We start from the raw sequence: 15000 nt of genomic DNA on the forward strand, positions 1-15000 counted from the left end.
CTACCTTCTCTCCTCTATTCTCTCTCTCTCCTCTCTCTCTCTCTCTCTCTCTCTCTCCCTCTCCCTCTCCCTCTCCCTCTCCCTCTCTCTCTCTCTCTCGCTCTCTTTCTCTTTCTTTCTCTCTCTCTCCCTCTCTCTCTCTCTCTCTCTCTCTCTCTCTCTCTCTCTCTCTCTATATATATTGATGTATAGCTAGTGTTCAGTCTGTCTGCAGGTCAAACAGAACAAGTGGAACCTGCAGCGACAGCAGGGGTTTTTCCTCTGCACAGTTTCTGCAAGACTTCAACCTTAAGACTGTCATGGCCTGAATGTATTACATTATTTAGTTGTGTGTGTGTGTGTGTGTGTGTGTGTGTGTGTGTGTGTGTGTGTGTGTGTGTGTGTGTGTGTGTGTGTGTGTGTGTGTGTGTGTGTGTGTGTGTGTGTTAGGTGGGAGGAGGAGTACACGGCCAGGGTTGACCTGCAGGAGAAGATGGCTGAGCTGGAAGATGTAAATACACAGACACACAGACACAGACAGACAGACAGACAGACAGACAGACAGACAGAAACAACCTTTACATCAGGTGGTGTGTTAACATGCACACAGGACAGCTGGTTAACCAGATGTTCACCGTGTGTTCACTAGGTGTTAACCAGGTGTTAACCAGGTGTTCACCATGTGTTCACCAGGTGTTAACCATGTGTTCACCAGGTGTTAACCATGGGTTCACTAGGTGTTAACCAGGTGTTAACCAGGTGTTCACCAGGTGTTAACATGTGTTCACCAGGTGTTAACCATGTGTTAACCAGATGTTCCCTATGTGTTAACAGGTGTTAACCAGGTGTTCACCAGGTGTTCGCTATGTGTTAACCAGGTGTTCACTATGTGTTCACTATGTGTTGTTCACTATGCGTTCACTATGTGTTCACCAGGTGTTCACCAGGTGTTCACCAGGTGTTCACCAGGTGTTCACCTGGTGTTCACCTGGTGTTCACCTGGTGTTCACTATGTGTTAACCAGGTGTTCACTATGTGTTCACTATGTGTTCACTATGTGTTAACCAGGTGTTCAATATGTGTTAACAGGTGTTCACCAGGTGTTCACCAGGTGTTCACCAGGTGTTCACCAGGTGTTCACCAGGTGTTCACTATGTGTTCACCAGGTGTTCACTATGTGTTAACAGGTGTTCACCAGGTGTTCACCAGGTGTTCACCAGGTGTTCAATATGTGTTAACAGGTGTTCACTATGTGTTCACTATGTGTTCACTATGTGTTCACCAGGTGTTCACCAGGTGTTCACTATGTGTTCACCAGGTGTTCACCAGGTGTTCACCAGGTGTTTACTATGTGTTCACCAGGTGTTCACCAGGTGTTCACCAGGTGTTCACTATGTATTCACTATGTGTTCACCAGGTGTTCACCAGGTGTTCAATATGTGTTAACAGGTGTTCACCAGGTGTTCACCAGGTGTTCACTATGTGTTAACAGGTGTTCACCAGGTGTTCACCAGGTGTTCACCAGGTGTTCACTATGTGTTTACTATGTGTTCACCAGGTGTTCACCAGGTGTTCACCTGGTGTTCACCTGGTGTTCACTATGTGTTCACCAGGTGTTCACCAGGTGTTCACTATGTGTTCACCAGGTGTTCACTATGTGTTCACCAGGTGTTCACCAGGTGTTCACCAGGTGTTCACCAGGTGTTCACTAGGTGTTCACCAGGTGTTCACCAGGTGTTCACCAGGTGTTCACCAGGTGGTCCGCCTGCAGGTAAACCCACCTGGCTGCAGGTGGTCCCAGTCAGCTGGGGTCAGGTATTCACACCGCGGAGATGAACTCAGATACAATGACAACTTCATGATCTTGTCAGCGTGTGTTTGCGTGTGTGCGTGTGCGTGTTTGTGCGTGCGTCTGTGTGTGTGTGTGCGTGCATGCCGTGCGCGTGTGTGTGTGTGCGTGCGACTGTGTGTGTGTGTGTGCGTGCGACTGTGCGTGCTCGTGAGTCTGTGTGTGTGTGTGTGCGTGCGACTGTGTGCGTGCGTGTGTGCGAGTGTGTGTGTGTGTGTGTGTGTGTGTGTGTGTGTGTGTGTGTGTGTGTGTGTGTGTGTGCAGGACCTGCAGGAGGGCGAGGTGTACCAGGATGAGCTGACGGTGCGCGTGAAGCAGCTGAAGGCGGAGCTCGTCCTCTTCAAAGGCCTCATGAGCAACGTGAGACACACTGCTACACACAGTACACACCTACTACACACTAACTACACACAGTACACACTAACTACACACTAACTACACACAGTACACACTAACTGTCCTCTTCAATGGCCTCATGAGCAACGTGAGACACACTGCTACACACTCACTACACACTGCACACCAACTACACACTGTATGTAGTTACTACAACCTAACTACACACTGAGTGTGTGGCTACTACACACTAACTACTGTGTGTGTGTGTGTGTGTGGTTACTACATGCTTATTAAGAAGATTAGTCAACACCCTCATTATGCAGAAAAACAGACTCCTAGTGTGTGTGTCTGTGTGTCTGTGTCCGTGTGTGTGTGTGTATCTGTGTGTGTGTCTGTGTATCTGTGTGTGCGTGTGTGTGTGTGTGTGTGTGTATCTGTGTGTGTGTGCGTGTGTCTCTGTGCCTGTGTGTGTGTGTGTGTGTGTGTGTGTGTACGTGTGTGTGCATGTGTGTGTGTGTGTGTGTGTGTGTGTGTGTGCGTGTGTGTGTATCTCTGTATGTGTGTGTCTGTGTGTCTGCGTGTGTGTGTATCTGTGTGTGTGTGCGTGTGTGTGTGTATCTGTGTGTGTGTGTGCGTGTGTGTGTGTATCTGTATGTGTGTGTGTGTGTGTGTGTGTGTGTGTGTGTGTGTGTGTGTGTGTGTGTGTGTGTGTGTGTGTGTGTGTGTGTGTGTGTGTGTGTGTGCGCGTGCGCTCTCCAGAACCGCTCGGAGCTGGACAGTGCGATCCAGGAGAAGGCCATGAAGGTGGACATGGACATCTGCCGCCGCATCGACATCACAGCGCGCCTCTGTGACGTCGCCCAGCAGCGCAACTGTGAGGATATGAGCGCCATGTTCCAGGTGGGCGGGGCCGGCCGCAGCCAATGGGAGCACCGCTCCTTAACCCTCAGTGCTTCCTGTCAGAATGGACAGCTCATCAATGCTACAAATGATCCTTTAAATTCATGTGTTCTTACACTAATTCATTCATTCATTGGATTACTTAGCTACCTAGCTAAAATTAGCACTGCTAACCAGCACACGCTATTCTTTTTAACTGTGTTGTTATTGGGCTATCTAGAGTGTGTTTCCCTATCACAAATACACACACGCCAAGGTACACACATACAAGCACACACACAACGAGGTACACACACACTGACGTACACACACATATAGCCATATCCTAACACCATGGTACACACACACACAAATACAATAGGGCTGCAACTAACGATTATTGTAATAATTGATTAATCTGTAGATAATTTTTTAGATTTACTGATGAATCAGATAAAAAAGGAAACTTTTGTAATTGCCGCATCTTCATTCAAAAACTGAACATTACTTCAAATTCACAGTGCAGACTGAAGTGTAAAAACACCAGGTTATTGCTCCAACGTCCCGGAACTATTAAAAGTAAGATTAAATGATAAAAAAATAAAAAAACATAACTGGGATAACACAAAAAAAACGTACAATGTATAATATACATTTATACAGTATATAAGGGAAGTCCATGGTTAACCGATAAGATCTTTAACATGTAAATCATAACGGTTAAAAATAAATTAAATCATCTTAATTTCTCAGATGACAGGAGATCGTTAATTTTTATTGATATTGATACAATTTTCGAGACTTTTCCATTATTTTGTTGAAATAGAACTTGTATTATCGCTTTAATTGCTGATAAGATGATCATAGCTCAAGATAGGACGTTAAACAGGTCATAGTTCCATCTTTACTATCTATTTTATATTGCTGGGAAACCAAGTTTTCGCCAAAATCGCAAATTTCTATTTTTGGTGTTGCATTTGAATGCATCAATCATATTACTGAGCTGACCTGAACACATCCTATTTGACATTGTTTGCTACTTTTTTTAAGCTTACTAGCTCTATATCCTGACGATTTTAACATGGATTTAAAAACTGCATTACTATTTTATTAAACTGACGGGACTTTCTACACCGTCCGGTTGTGTGATTACTACCGCTGCTTTGAATGACTGTTGATGCACGCGGTGCCGACTCCGAGCCCGTCTGCACACCGTCTGCCGCAGCTGACAGAGTTTTTGGTTGGACTAGACGGATACCGAGTTGAAGGAGTTTTTTTAACCCAAAGACAGTGAAGGTACAACACTTTTATGTAGGCCTACAGTGTTAAGATATGACCAAAATACAAGCTGTGGTCGCTCTCTCACACAGTGTTGGGGAGGTTATCCAGTTACAGAATACAGAATACATGCCCAAAAATGTAATATATAACGTATTCCGTTTCATCACTCAAACCGAGCATTGTATTCTGAATACTTGGATTACTTCCACATTGAATTGCATTTTTTAAGTGTAGGATTGCGGCATCAAATCCTGCTTACTAAACAGGCCTATTCTGGTGTGTTCTTCTGTTCCAACTGGCTGAATATTTTAGGCCCAAGTCTCCCTGAAAGTGCACTATTTTATATAACTTGCTGTACTGGAACAACGACTATAAGGGTTTGAAAGATATTTGCTATCCCATCTAAGATTTTTTTTTCACATCTCAAGCGAGCCGTACCAGGGTTCGTTTGGAAGCGAACCGAGACCAGCTGTTCAGGGAGGTCTCGGTCGGCTGATTTGGTTCACATCGAAGTGAGGTGGTTGCATTCACACCAACGCAAACGTACCGAACCAAGGGACCAAACTCGTTTAGTGCGCACTAAATGCTGTTGGTGTGAAAGCACGAATAAACTTGTGAAACAGAAGTATCGTCATGTAATCCATTGATTTCAACAATGTAACTATTCTAAATACCAACAATTTAAATTGTAACTAACGGAATACAGTTAGCTATAATTTGTATTCTGAATACGTAACGCCGGTATGTATTCTGTTACTCCCCAACACTGCTCACACTAAAGGTGCGGCCACACCAGACGCGTATCTCGCGTACTTCGCGTATAAAATCGCCATTTTTTCCATAGGGAACCATTGGTTTACGCGCGTATTACGCGTTTCACGCGTATAAGCAACATTTTACGCGCGTATAGCGCGTATGTGGCGCGTATATTTACGCGCAATACGCGCTATACGCGCGTATATCGCGTACATTTCAAGAGTTCAAAAAATTGAACTTTTTACGCTCAATACACATGATACGCATGACGATTAGCCGCGTTGCCCAATCAGCGTTGAGCTTGACCCGACGTCACTGGCAGAGAGTAGTGAGCTTGGACAGAAGCATACGGCCGACATCTTTCTTTATTCTGTGTGGAAATAGTAACATAGTTACGCCATTAAATGCTTTTATGGAAAGATTTCTAGCGAGAAATGTGCATTTTACTTTCATAATGTTCGCTCGGTGAATGTGAAGGATGTTTAGTTTGATAGTTAAGACGAAGAGGGAACGCTCCGTTCACTTGCATGGACAGAGTCTCTGGTTACTAATGCCGCTTTTCCACTGCATGGTACCAGCTCGACACGACTCGACTCGACTCAGCTCGCCTTTTTTGCGTTTCCACCGCGATCTAGTACCTCAAGTGGCTGCTTTTTCTAGTACCGCCTCGCTCTAGGTTCCAAGCGGCTGAGCCGATGCTAAAAGGTGACGTCGGCAGACGGCCGGGCACTGATTGGCCAGAGAGTGTCACGAAGTCACGAGAGCGACATGGCAACCATGCTGGTAACGATAGAACAGCCATAGTAGCGCCGCAGCCAACATATTCCACTTCTTCAACATGCCAGCTAATAATACGAACACGAATACCATCGCATCGATGTTCTCCATTGTTGTTATGTGGGTTCTGTCCATGTGTGGGTTACGTAGGTGTTGTTTGCGTCGCGTACAAAAATACGTCACGGCCCTTTCGCGCAGACGACCCCGCCCACGTCCCGGAGGTACTATTTGCGGTGGAAAAGCACCCGCGCTGCTACCGTGTCGAGTCGTGTCGTGTCGAGTCGAGCTACATGTGCGGTGGAAAAGCGGCATAAGCAACCTCAACGTATTGGCGGACTATATATCTGCTGATCAACACTACGAATGCTGGAAACACACCAGACACACCATGTGAAGTTATTTAACCCGATTATTGTTATTTATATCCGAGATTATTTAATCTAACCCGATCTAAACTCTTATCACCCAAACACGGCGGCGTTTGGGTTTCCTACCTCGGACTCCAGCGCAGCTTATCCTGGGGCAACACACACACACACACACACACACACACCCCCAAGTGTTGGAGCCTCTACCGTGAGGAGCCTCATCCTGGGGCAAGACACACACACACACACACACACACACACACACACACACACACACACACACACACACAGCCACGGCCACGGCCGACAACTTTCTTTATTCTGGGTGGAAATAGTAACATAGTTACGCCATTAAATGCGTTTATGGAAACATTTTTAGCGAGAAATGTGCATTTTACTTTCGTAATGTTCGCTCTGTGAATGTGAAGGATGTTTGGTTTGATAGTTATGACGAAGAGGGAACGCTCCGTTCACTTGCATGGACATGGACTCATCTAGGCGAGTGACGTATGCGCGTATGGCGCGTATTGCGCGTATGTGACCATTTTTTACACAAAATGGTCAAGCAACATTTTACGCGCGTATCTCGCGTAAAAATTACCGGCCGCACCTTAAAGCTCACTGTGGGCGTGCATGAACCGTGAGCCAACCTGTCGGCGGCTGGCTGTACACAGTGCCGCGCCTACGAGTGACGAATTAATCGCCCGACTCAACGAAGCGATGACCAAATTCATTGCAAACGCTTTTAGTAATAGATTTTATCGATTTTATCGATTAGTTGTTTCAGCCCTAATATACACACACACACACACACAGAGTTAAACACATACACACACGAGGTACACACGTCACACACACACACTGAGGTACACACACACACACACAGGTACACACACACACACCGAGGTACCCAAACATCCTCACCAAGGTACACACACACAAACACACACCTTTAGCGCCACTTTACTTCTCTGTAGTGTGTAGTTGATCTGGGGTGCGTCTCCCTTCTGTCTGCTGGGCAGGTGGCCACGCCCCCCTCCACTCTGACCCACCGGCACAAGAGGCAGAGCATCCAAACAGCCAAGGCCGTGGACGGAGAGGAGCCAATCAGCAGGTCTGAGAGCGAGGGCGGTACCTATGAAGACGACTCCTGCAGTACATCAGCCAATCAGATCAACGAGGAGATGCAGAGGATGCTGAATCAGCTGTACGTTGAACTGTTACACGCACACACACACACACACACACACACACGTACGCACATACATAAACACACGCACACATACACATACACACACACGCATACGCACATACATAAACGCACGCACACACACACACATACACACGCACACACGCACACACACAGACACACACGCAGTGCGCACACACACACGTATACAAAAACGCACACACATACACACACACACACAAACACACGCACAAACACATGCACACACACGCACATATACACATGCACACACATACGCACATACATAAACACAGGCACACACAAACATATACACATACACACACACAAACACGCACATACACAAACGCACACACACACATATACAAAAACGCACACACACACACACACACACACATACACAAACACATGAACACCCACGCACACAGCGCGTGGGTGTTTGCCTCGGTAGACCAGGTGTAGTAAAGGAGCTGCTCTGTCGGGGTGAGGTGTGTGTTGGTGTGTAACGTGTGTAACGTGTGTTGTGTGATGCGTGGTACATGCTGTGTGTTGGTGTTTGGTGTGTAACGTGTGTAACGTGTGTTGTGTGATGCGTGGTACATGCTGTGTGTTGGTGTGTAACGTGTGTAACGTGTGTTGTGTGATGCGTGGTACATGCTGTGTGGTGGTGTTTAGTGTGTAACGTGTGTAACGTGTGTTGTGTGATGCGTGGTACATGCTGTGTGGTGGTGTTTAGTAGTGGTGAAACGGATCAGTGTGTCCACGGTTCGGTTCAGATAACCGTTTTGGGCCTCGGTTTCGGATACGGTTCGGATTAGGATCATGTCCGTGATAGTAAAAAGGCAGACTTTGGGGGAGAAACACAAAAATGAATGAGACCCACAGGCTATTTGCAATGTGTTAATTGACTGCAATCAGACAACTTGCAAGGCTTTTTTGTGCAATAAATGTTCCCCTAAATGCATTTGAAAACATGGTGCACTGAGTGTAACATGTAAGGGATAACGGCCGACGAGGCTTAGAACTCTGGCGACGAGCGCAGCATGAAGCCAGAGTTGCCTCTACCTGTCCATTATTTCCATCGAACCGGTCGACCTCGAAGGCCGTTATCCCGCTTATCACCCATTTGTATTTATCTCCCGTATATTTAGAATATAATTGTATCAATTACTTTTTTTAAATTTAGGAATCGTGCGCTTGAACTTCAGAAAACAACCTATTACAGCTACAGCCCAGTTTGTTTTGAACGCTGACAGGCTGAAGGGAGGGGCGGGAAAAGTCTCATTGGCTCGGGCAGCACTGGAGAGAATGCATTCCGCTGGGTCCTAAACACCCTTTTTGTATCGGACGTAGGCTACAGTAGGCAAAATACGCTACATAAGGAAATGCCTTCATGAAACCGAAATCTGCGGATCTCCAGAATGCTCCGAACTGTGGTAAACGAACCGAACGGATTCGGATACAATTCGAATCCGCTGCAGGCCTAGTGTTTAGTGTGTAACGTGTGTAACGTGTGTTGTGTGATGCGTGGTACATGCTGTGTGGTGGATGATCCTCAGGAGGGAGAGTGGGTTTGATGATGACTGTGACAGTCTGGCCTGGGAGGAGACGGAAGAGACTCTGCTGCTGTGGGAGGACTTCCCTGGTTACACACACACCGAGGTACACACACACACGCACACACACCGAGGTACACACACACACACCGAGGTACACACACACACGCACACACACCGAGGTACACACGTACACACCGAGGTACACACACACACGCACACACACCGAGGTACACACACACACACACCGAGGTACACACACACACACACACACACACACAATGAGGTACGCAGACACACACACAATCACACTGAGGTGCACACACACACACTGAGGTGCACACACAGAAACTGAGGTGCACGCACACACTGAGGTGCACACACACACTCACACACACTGATGTACGCAGACACACACACAATCACACTGAGGTGCACACACACACACTGACGTGCACACACACACTGAGGTGCGTACACACACACTGAGGTGCACACACACACACACTGAGGTGCACACACACACACTGAGGTGCACGCACACACACTGAGGTGCACACACACACACTCACACACACTGAGGTGCACACACACACACACTGAGGTGCACACACACACACTGAGGTGCACACATACACACCCACACACACTGAGGTGCACACACACACACTGAGGTGCACACACACACACTGAGGTGCACACACACACACACCGAGGTGCACACACACACACTGAGGTGCACACACACACTCCTCTGAATGTCTTCCCCCCCCTGCAGCAGCAGGAGGATTCAATCGAGGAGGTGATCAAGGACACGGAGTCACTGTTCAAAACCAGAGAGAAGGAGTACCAGGAGACCATCGACCAGATAGAGGTGAGAGAGAGAGAGAGTACCAGGAGACCATCGACCAGATAGAGGTGAAAGAGAGAGGGAGTACCAGGAGACCATCGACCAGATAGAGGTGAAAGAGAGAGGGAGTACCAGGAGACCATCGACCAGATAGAGGTGAGAGAGAGTACCAGGAGACCATCGACCAGATAGAGGTGAGAGAGAGAGAGAGAGTACCAGGAGACCATCGACCAGATAGAGGTGAGAGAGTACCAGGAGACCATCGACCAGATAGAGGTGAGAGAGAGAGAGAGTACCAGGAGACCATCAACCAGATAGAGGTGAGAGAGAGAGTACCAGGAGACCATCGACCAGATAGAGGAGAGAGAGAGAGTACCAGGAGACCATCGACCAGATAGAGGTGAGAGAGAGGGAGTACCAGGAGACCATCAACCAGATAGAGGTGAGAGAGGGAGTACCAGGAGACCATCGACCAGATAGAGGTGAGAGAGAGTACCAGGAGACCATCGACCAGATAGAGGTGAGAGAGAGTACCAGGAGACCATCGACCAGATAGAGGTGAGAGAGAGAGTACCAGGAGACCATCGACCAGATAGAGGTGAGAGAGAGAGTACCAGGAGACCATCGACCAGATATAGGTCAGAGAGAGGGAGTACCAGGAGACCATCGACCAGATAGAGGTGAGAGAGAGAATACCAGGAGACCATCGACCAGATAGAGGTGAGAGAGAGAGTACCAGGAGACCATCGACCAGCTGGAGATGAGAGAGAGAGGGATTACCAGGAGACCATCGACTAGATAGAGGTGAGAGAGAGAGTACCAGGAGACCATCAACCAGATAGAGGTGAGAGAGGGAGTACCAGGAGACCATCGACCAGATGGAGGGGAGAGAGAGAGGGAGTACCAGGAGACCATCGACCAGATAGAGGTGAGACAGAGAGTACCAGGAGACCATCGACCAGATAGAGGTGAGAGAGAGAGTACCAGGAGACCATCGACCAGATAGAGGTGAGAGAGAGAGTACCAGGAGACCATCGACCAGATAGAGGTGAAAGAGAGAGGGAGTACCAGGAGACCATCGATCAGATAGAGGTGAGAGAGAGAGGGAGTACCAGGAGACCATCGACCAGATAGAGGTGAAAGAGAGAGGGAGTACCAGGAGACCATCGACCAGATAGAGGTGAGAGAGAGAGGGAGTACCAGGAGACCATCGACCAGATAGAGGTGAGAGAGAGAGTACCAGGAGACCATCGACCAGATAGAGGTGACCAGATTGATTGGTTTATAACCAGTGTATCGTCTCATTGGCTGGTTGATTGGATTGATTGGTTTATCAACCAGTGTATCGTCTCATTGGCTGGTTGATTGGATTGATTGGTTTATCAACCAGTGTATCGTCTCATTGGCTGGTTGATTGCTGAACTGATTGATTAGTGATTGATTGACAGCTGGAGCTGGCGACGGCCAAGAGCGACATGAGCCGCCACCTCCACGAGTACATGGAGATGTGCTCCATGAAGAGGGGGCTGGACGTCCAGATGGAGACCTGCAGGAGGCTCATCACCCAGACCGGGGAGCCCAGGTGGGTCACGCACCGGGACCAGGGGGGCGAGACCGGAACCAGGGGGTCGAGACCGGGACCAGGGGGTCACGCACCGGGACCAGGGGGTCGAGACCGGGACCAGGGGGTCGATACCGGGACCAGGGGGGCGAGACCGGAACCAGGGGGTCGAGACCGGGACCAGGGGGTCACGCACCGGGACCAGGGGGTCGAGACCGGGACCAGGGGGTCGATACCGGGACCAGGGGGGCGAGACCGGGACCAGGGGGGCGAGACCGGGACCAGGGGGCAGAGACCGGGACCTGGGGGGTCGAGACCAGGACCAGGGGGGCAGAGACCAGGACCTGGGGGGGAGGGAACAGGACCTGGGGGTCGAGACCAGGACCAGGGGGGCAGAGACCAGGACCAGGGGGGCAGAGACCAGGACCTGGGGGGTCCAGAGACCAGGACCTGGGGGGTCCAGAGACCAGGACCTGGGGGGTCCAGAGACCAGGACCTGGGGGGTCCAGAGACCAGGACCTGGGGGGTTCGAGACCAGGACCTGGTCCCCATAGACCAGGACCAGGGGGGTCGAGACCAGGACCTGGGGGGTCCATAGACCAGGACCTGGGGGGTCCAGAGACCAGGACCTGGTCCCCATAGACCAGGACCAGGGGGGTCGAGACCAGGACCTGGGGGGTCCATAGACCAGGACCTGGGGGGTCCAGAGACCAGGACCTGGTCCCCATAGACCAGGACCAGGGGGGTCGAGACCAGGACCTGGGGGGTCCACAGACCAGGACCTGGGGGGTCCACAGACCAGGACCTGGGGAGTCCATAGACCAGGACCTGGGAGGTCCATAGACCAGGACCTGGTCTCCATAGACCAGGATCTGGTCCCCATAGACCAAGACCAGGGGGAGCAGAGACCAGGACCTCACCCAGAACGGAGACACCAGGTACGTTAATCACATTATTTGACATGTGTGTATTAACCACTACTTCCTGTCTGACAGGAAGTCCCCCTCGCTGTCTCTGGGGGAGGAGCCTGAGGACCGGAGGCGGCCGGACCCCGCCGGTGTGGACCGCTACGTGGACCTCCGCCCTTACGCACCTGTGCCCCCTCTCACCTGGCGGAAACCCTAGCCCCGCCTCCCGGGCCTAGCCCCGCCTCCCCGGCATGACCCCGCCCCCTTCCATCAGGCCACGCCCCCAGCACACCTGTCCGCACCACACCTGGTTCCTGTCCATACTGTGAAGATGATGTTCGGTAACCATGGTTACTGGTTACAACATTCCCTTTCCCTTTTTGAACCCAGCTGAAATGGGTTTGGTTCCTGTAAATTAATCATCAATTATGAAATAATCGCTATAGTAGAAGAAAAAACCTTTCCTGGTCAAAGATCTGCCCCCCTGTGGCGGGAGATCGCTACTACACCTCAAGGAGGCTCAGAAACACCCTGGCTTAGACGCTTGACCCCACATCGTGATGTCAGACAAGGCTGCTCTGATCAACGACGAGGTTTGGCCACGCAGAGCAAGGTCCCCTCATGAAGAACTTTAGAGAACGGGGAGAAACTGACATTGAGAGGAACGGCATGTAACTGCACAGCAGGGAGCTATCTCCCCTTTCTCCTCAGTGATGTGCTGTTGGTCTTCTGTGATGTTGGAGGTCCTGTTCTGAACCCTCTGTTACTCCCATGTGGGCCTACTCACATGATGCTGTGTACGTATAATAAGAGTATAGAGAGCTGGCGAATGGCGCTGTGCTTCCCAAACGGATAGCTGACGATGTTTTAGCGGATTTGGTGCATCCAACAAATCTGAAGAGATCGGACTTGAATCCCCGGTTCAACCTGCTGTCTGAAGAACTGTGGGAGAAACAATTAGCTCGGACAGACGTTGTTCCTGGCTAGCATGAGCGGAATCTGGCTGATACTTAATGCCGATTTTCATCACAAATATTAAAGAAAACGCTTCAAGGAAATGACAACGTTGATTAACACGTGAAGAATACAACCTGGATTTAAACATGAAGAATACAACATGGATTTAAACGTGAAAATTATAGACTGGACATACAGTTCCACAACATGGCCGCAGGAGCTTCGGAACAAATCGTTAAATCGATTTGATAGTTCTATTTATTTTCTCAGATTATCCATTACTGATGTAACTTGTTACGTTTGTCAAGTTTACTCTGAGCTGAAACTTTTTTTTGCACTGTAAAGAATACTGTCAGAAAAGATGATCTATTTTTGAGGAGGAACTTGTATATATTTGGAGAGGAAGCCATTTCAGAGCTAGTGCACTAGGGTATACCCGCTGTAACGCAGTATTGACACAATGCCTTCAGAAGCCTCCTGACGTCAAGAGCGGCTCTGGTTGTGAGGCTAGCATGTTGTGTGCTTGGCTGACTGTCCAGATTCACGCTGCGCATATATTAGGGTTTGTAGTGGTTTTGTGGACAAAAAACATTGTGATCTCAGAAGGTTTTGTTGCTAAACCCTTAGAGCTTCTTATCGTACGGTCATGCACTGCAAAGAAGAAGCACACATTTTGAACATTGGCACATTTTTCTCTCTTCATTTTATTTTATTGTACCGGCAGCAGGGAACAGGTCGGTCCACCATTTTGTAAAGTATACGATTGCACGGACTGCATTAAGGACAGAAAGAACCTTCTGAACCCTCGGGTTCACCTTAATACTCACGAGCAATATTGTCAAAGTGTAAATATTAAGGCTGAACAAACTTCCAGAGCTATAACTATAACCGCATTATGAATTCACCCCCAACACTCACTCAGTCATGGTATTACCTGTACATGGTAATTCACTCAACACTCACTCAGTCATGGTATTACCTGTACATGGTAATTCACTCAACACTCACTCAGTCATGGTATTACCTGTACATGGTAGTTCACCCCCAACACTCACTCAGTCATGGTATTACCTGTACATGGTAATTCACCCTCAACACTCAGTCAGTCATGGTATTACCTGTACATGGTAATTCACCCTCAACACTCACTCAGTCATGGTATTACCTGTACATGGTAATTCACCCTCAACACTCAGTCAGTCATGGTATTACCTGTACATGGTAATTCACCCTCAACACTCACTCAGTCATGGTATTACCTGTACATGGTAATTCACCCTCAACACTCACTCAGTCATGGTATTACCTGTACATGGTAATTATCTCAACACTCACTCAGTCATGGTATTACCTGTACATGGTAATTCACCCTCAACACTCACTCAGTCATGGTATTACCTGTACATGGTAATTCACCCTCAACACTCACTCAGTCATGGTATTACCTGTACATGGTAATTATCTCAACACTCACTCAGTCATGGTATTACCTGTACATGGTAATTCACCCTCAACACTCAGTCATAGTATTACCTGTACATGGGGGACATTCTTAGAATCAGGGTAACTGAGTGTCTGTTCTTTTGTATTTATTATAAAAAAGGTAAACAAGCAGTTAAAGGTTGAACTGGTTAAAGTTATTAATCGTGGGTCTTGGATGCAAATGAAATCACAACGATCTTTGCCAAGATAACGTGCGGTTTATTGTTTTGTGTAAGAGTGCATCTTTCTCT

At 48.6% G+C, this 15000-nt stretch overlaps 1 protein-coding gene across 1 annotated transcript in view; it reads left to right on the top strand.

Moving 5' to 3' along the window:
• Positions 1-15000, top strand: part of LOC130376139 (uncharacterized) — a 32769-nt gene that overhangs the window by 17570 nt on the left and 199 nt on the right. Inside the window, exons 8-15 of the mRNA XM_056583359.1 lie at positions 430-490; positions 2093-2188; positions 2927-3067; positions 7251-7435; positions 8995-9097; positions 9770-9865; positions 11290-11423; positions 12398-15000. The exon at positions 12398-15000 is cut by the window's right edge and continues 199 nt beyond it. Of these exons, the coding sequence (XP_056439334.1) occupies positions 430-490; positions 2093-2188; positions 2927-3067; positions 7251-7435; positions 8995-9097; positions 9770-9865; positions 11290-11423; positions 12398-12527 (946 nt within the window). The 3' untranslated portion in view covers positions 12528-15000. The remainder of the gene's footprint in view (positions 1-429; positions 491-2092; positions 2189-2926; positions 3068-7250; positions 7436-8994; positions 9098-9769; positions 9866-11289; positions 11424-12397) is intronic.

The sequence above is a fragment of the Gadus chalcogrammus genome, chromosome 22 (assembly GCF_026213295.1).
Source record: "Gadus chalcogrammus isolate NIFS_2021 chromosome 22, NIFS_Gcha_1.0, whole genome shotgun sequence".
NCBI classification, from domain to species: domain Eukaryota; kingdom Metazoa; phylum Chordata; class Actinopteri; order Gadiformes; family Gadidae; genus Gadus; species Gadus chalcogrammus.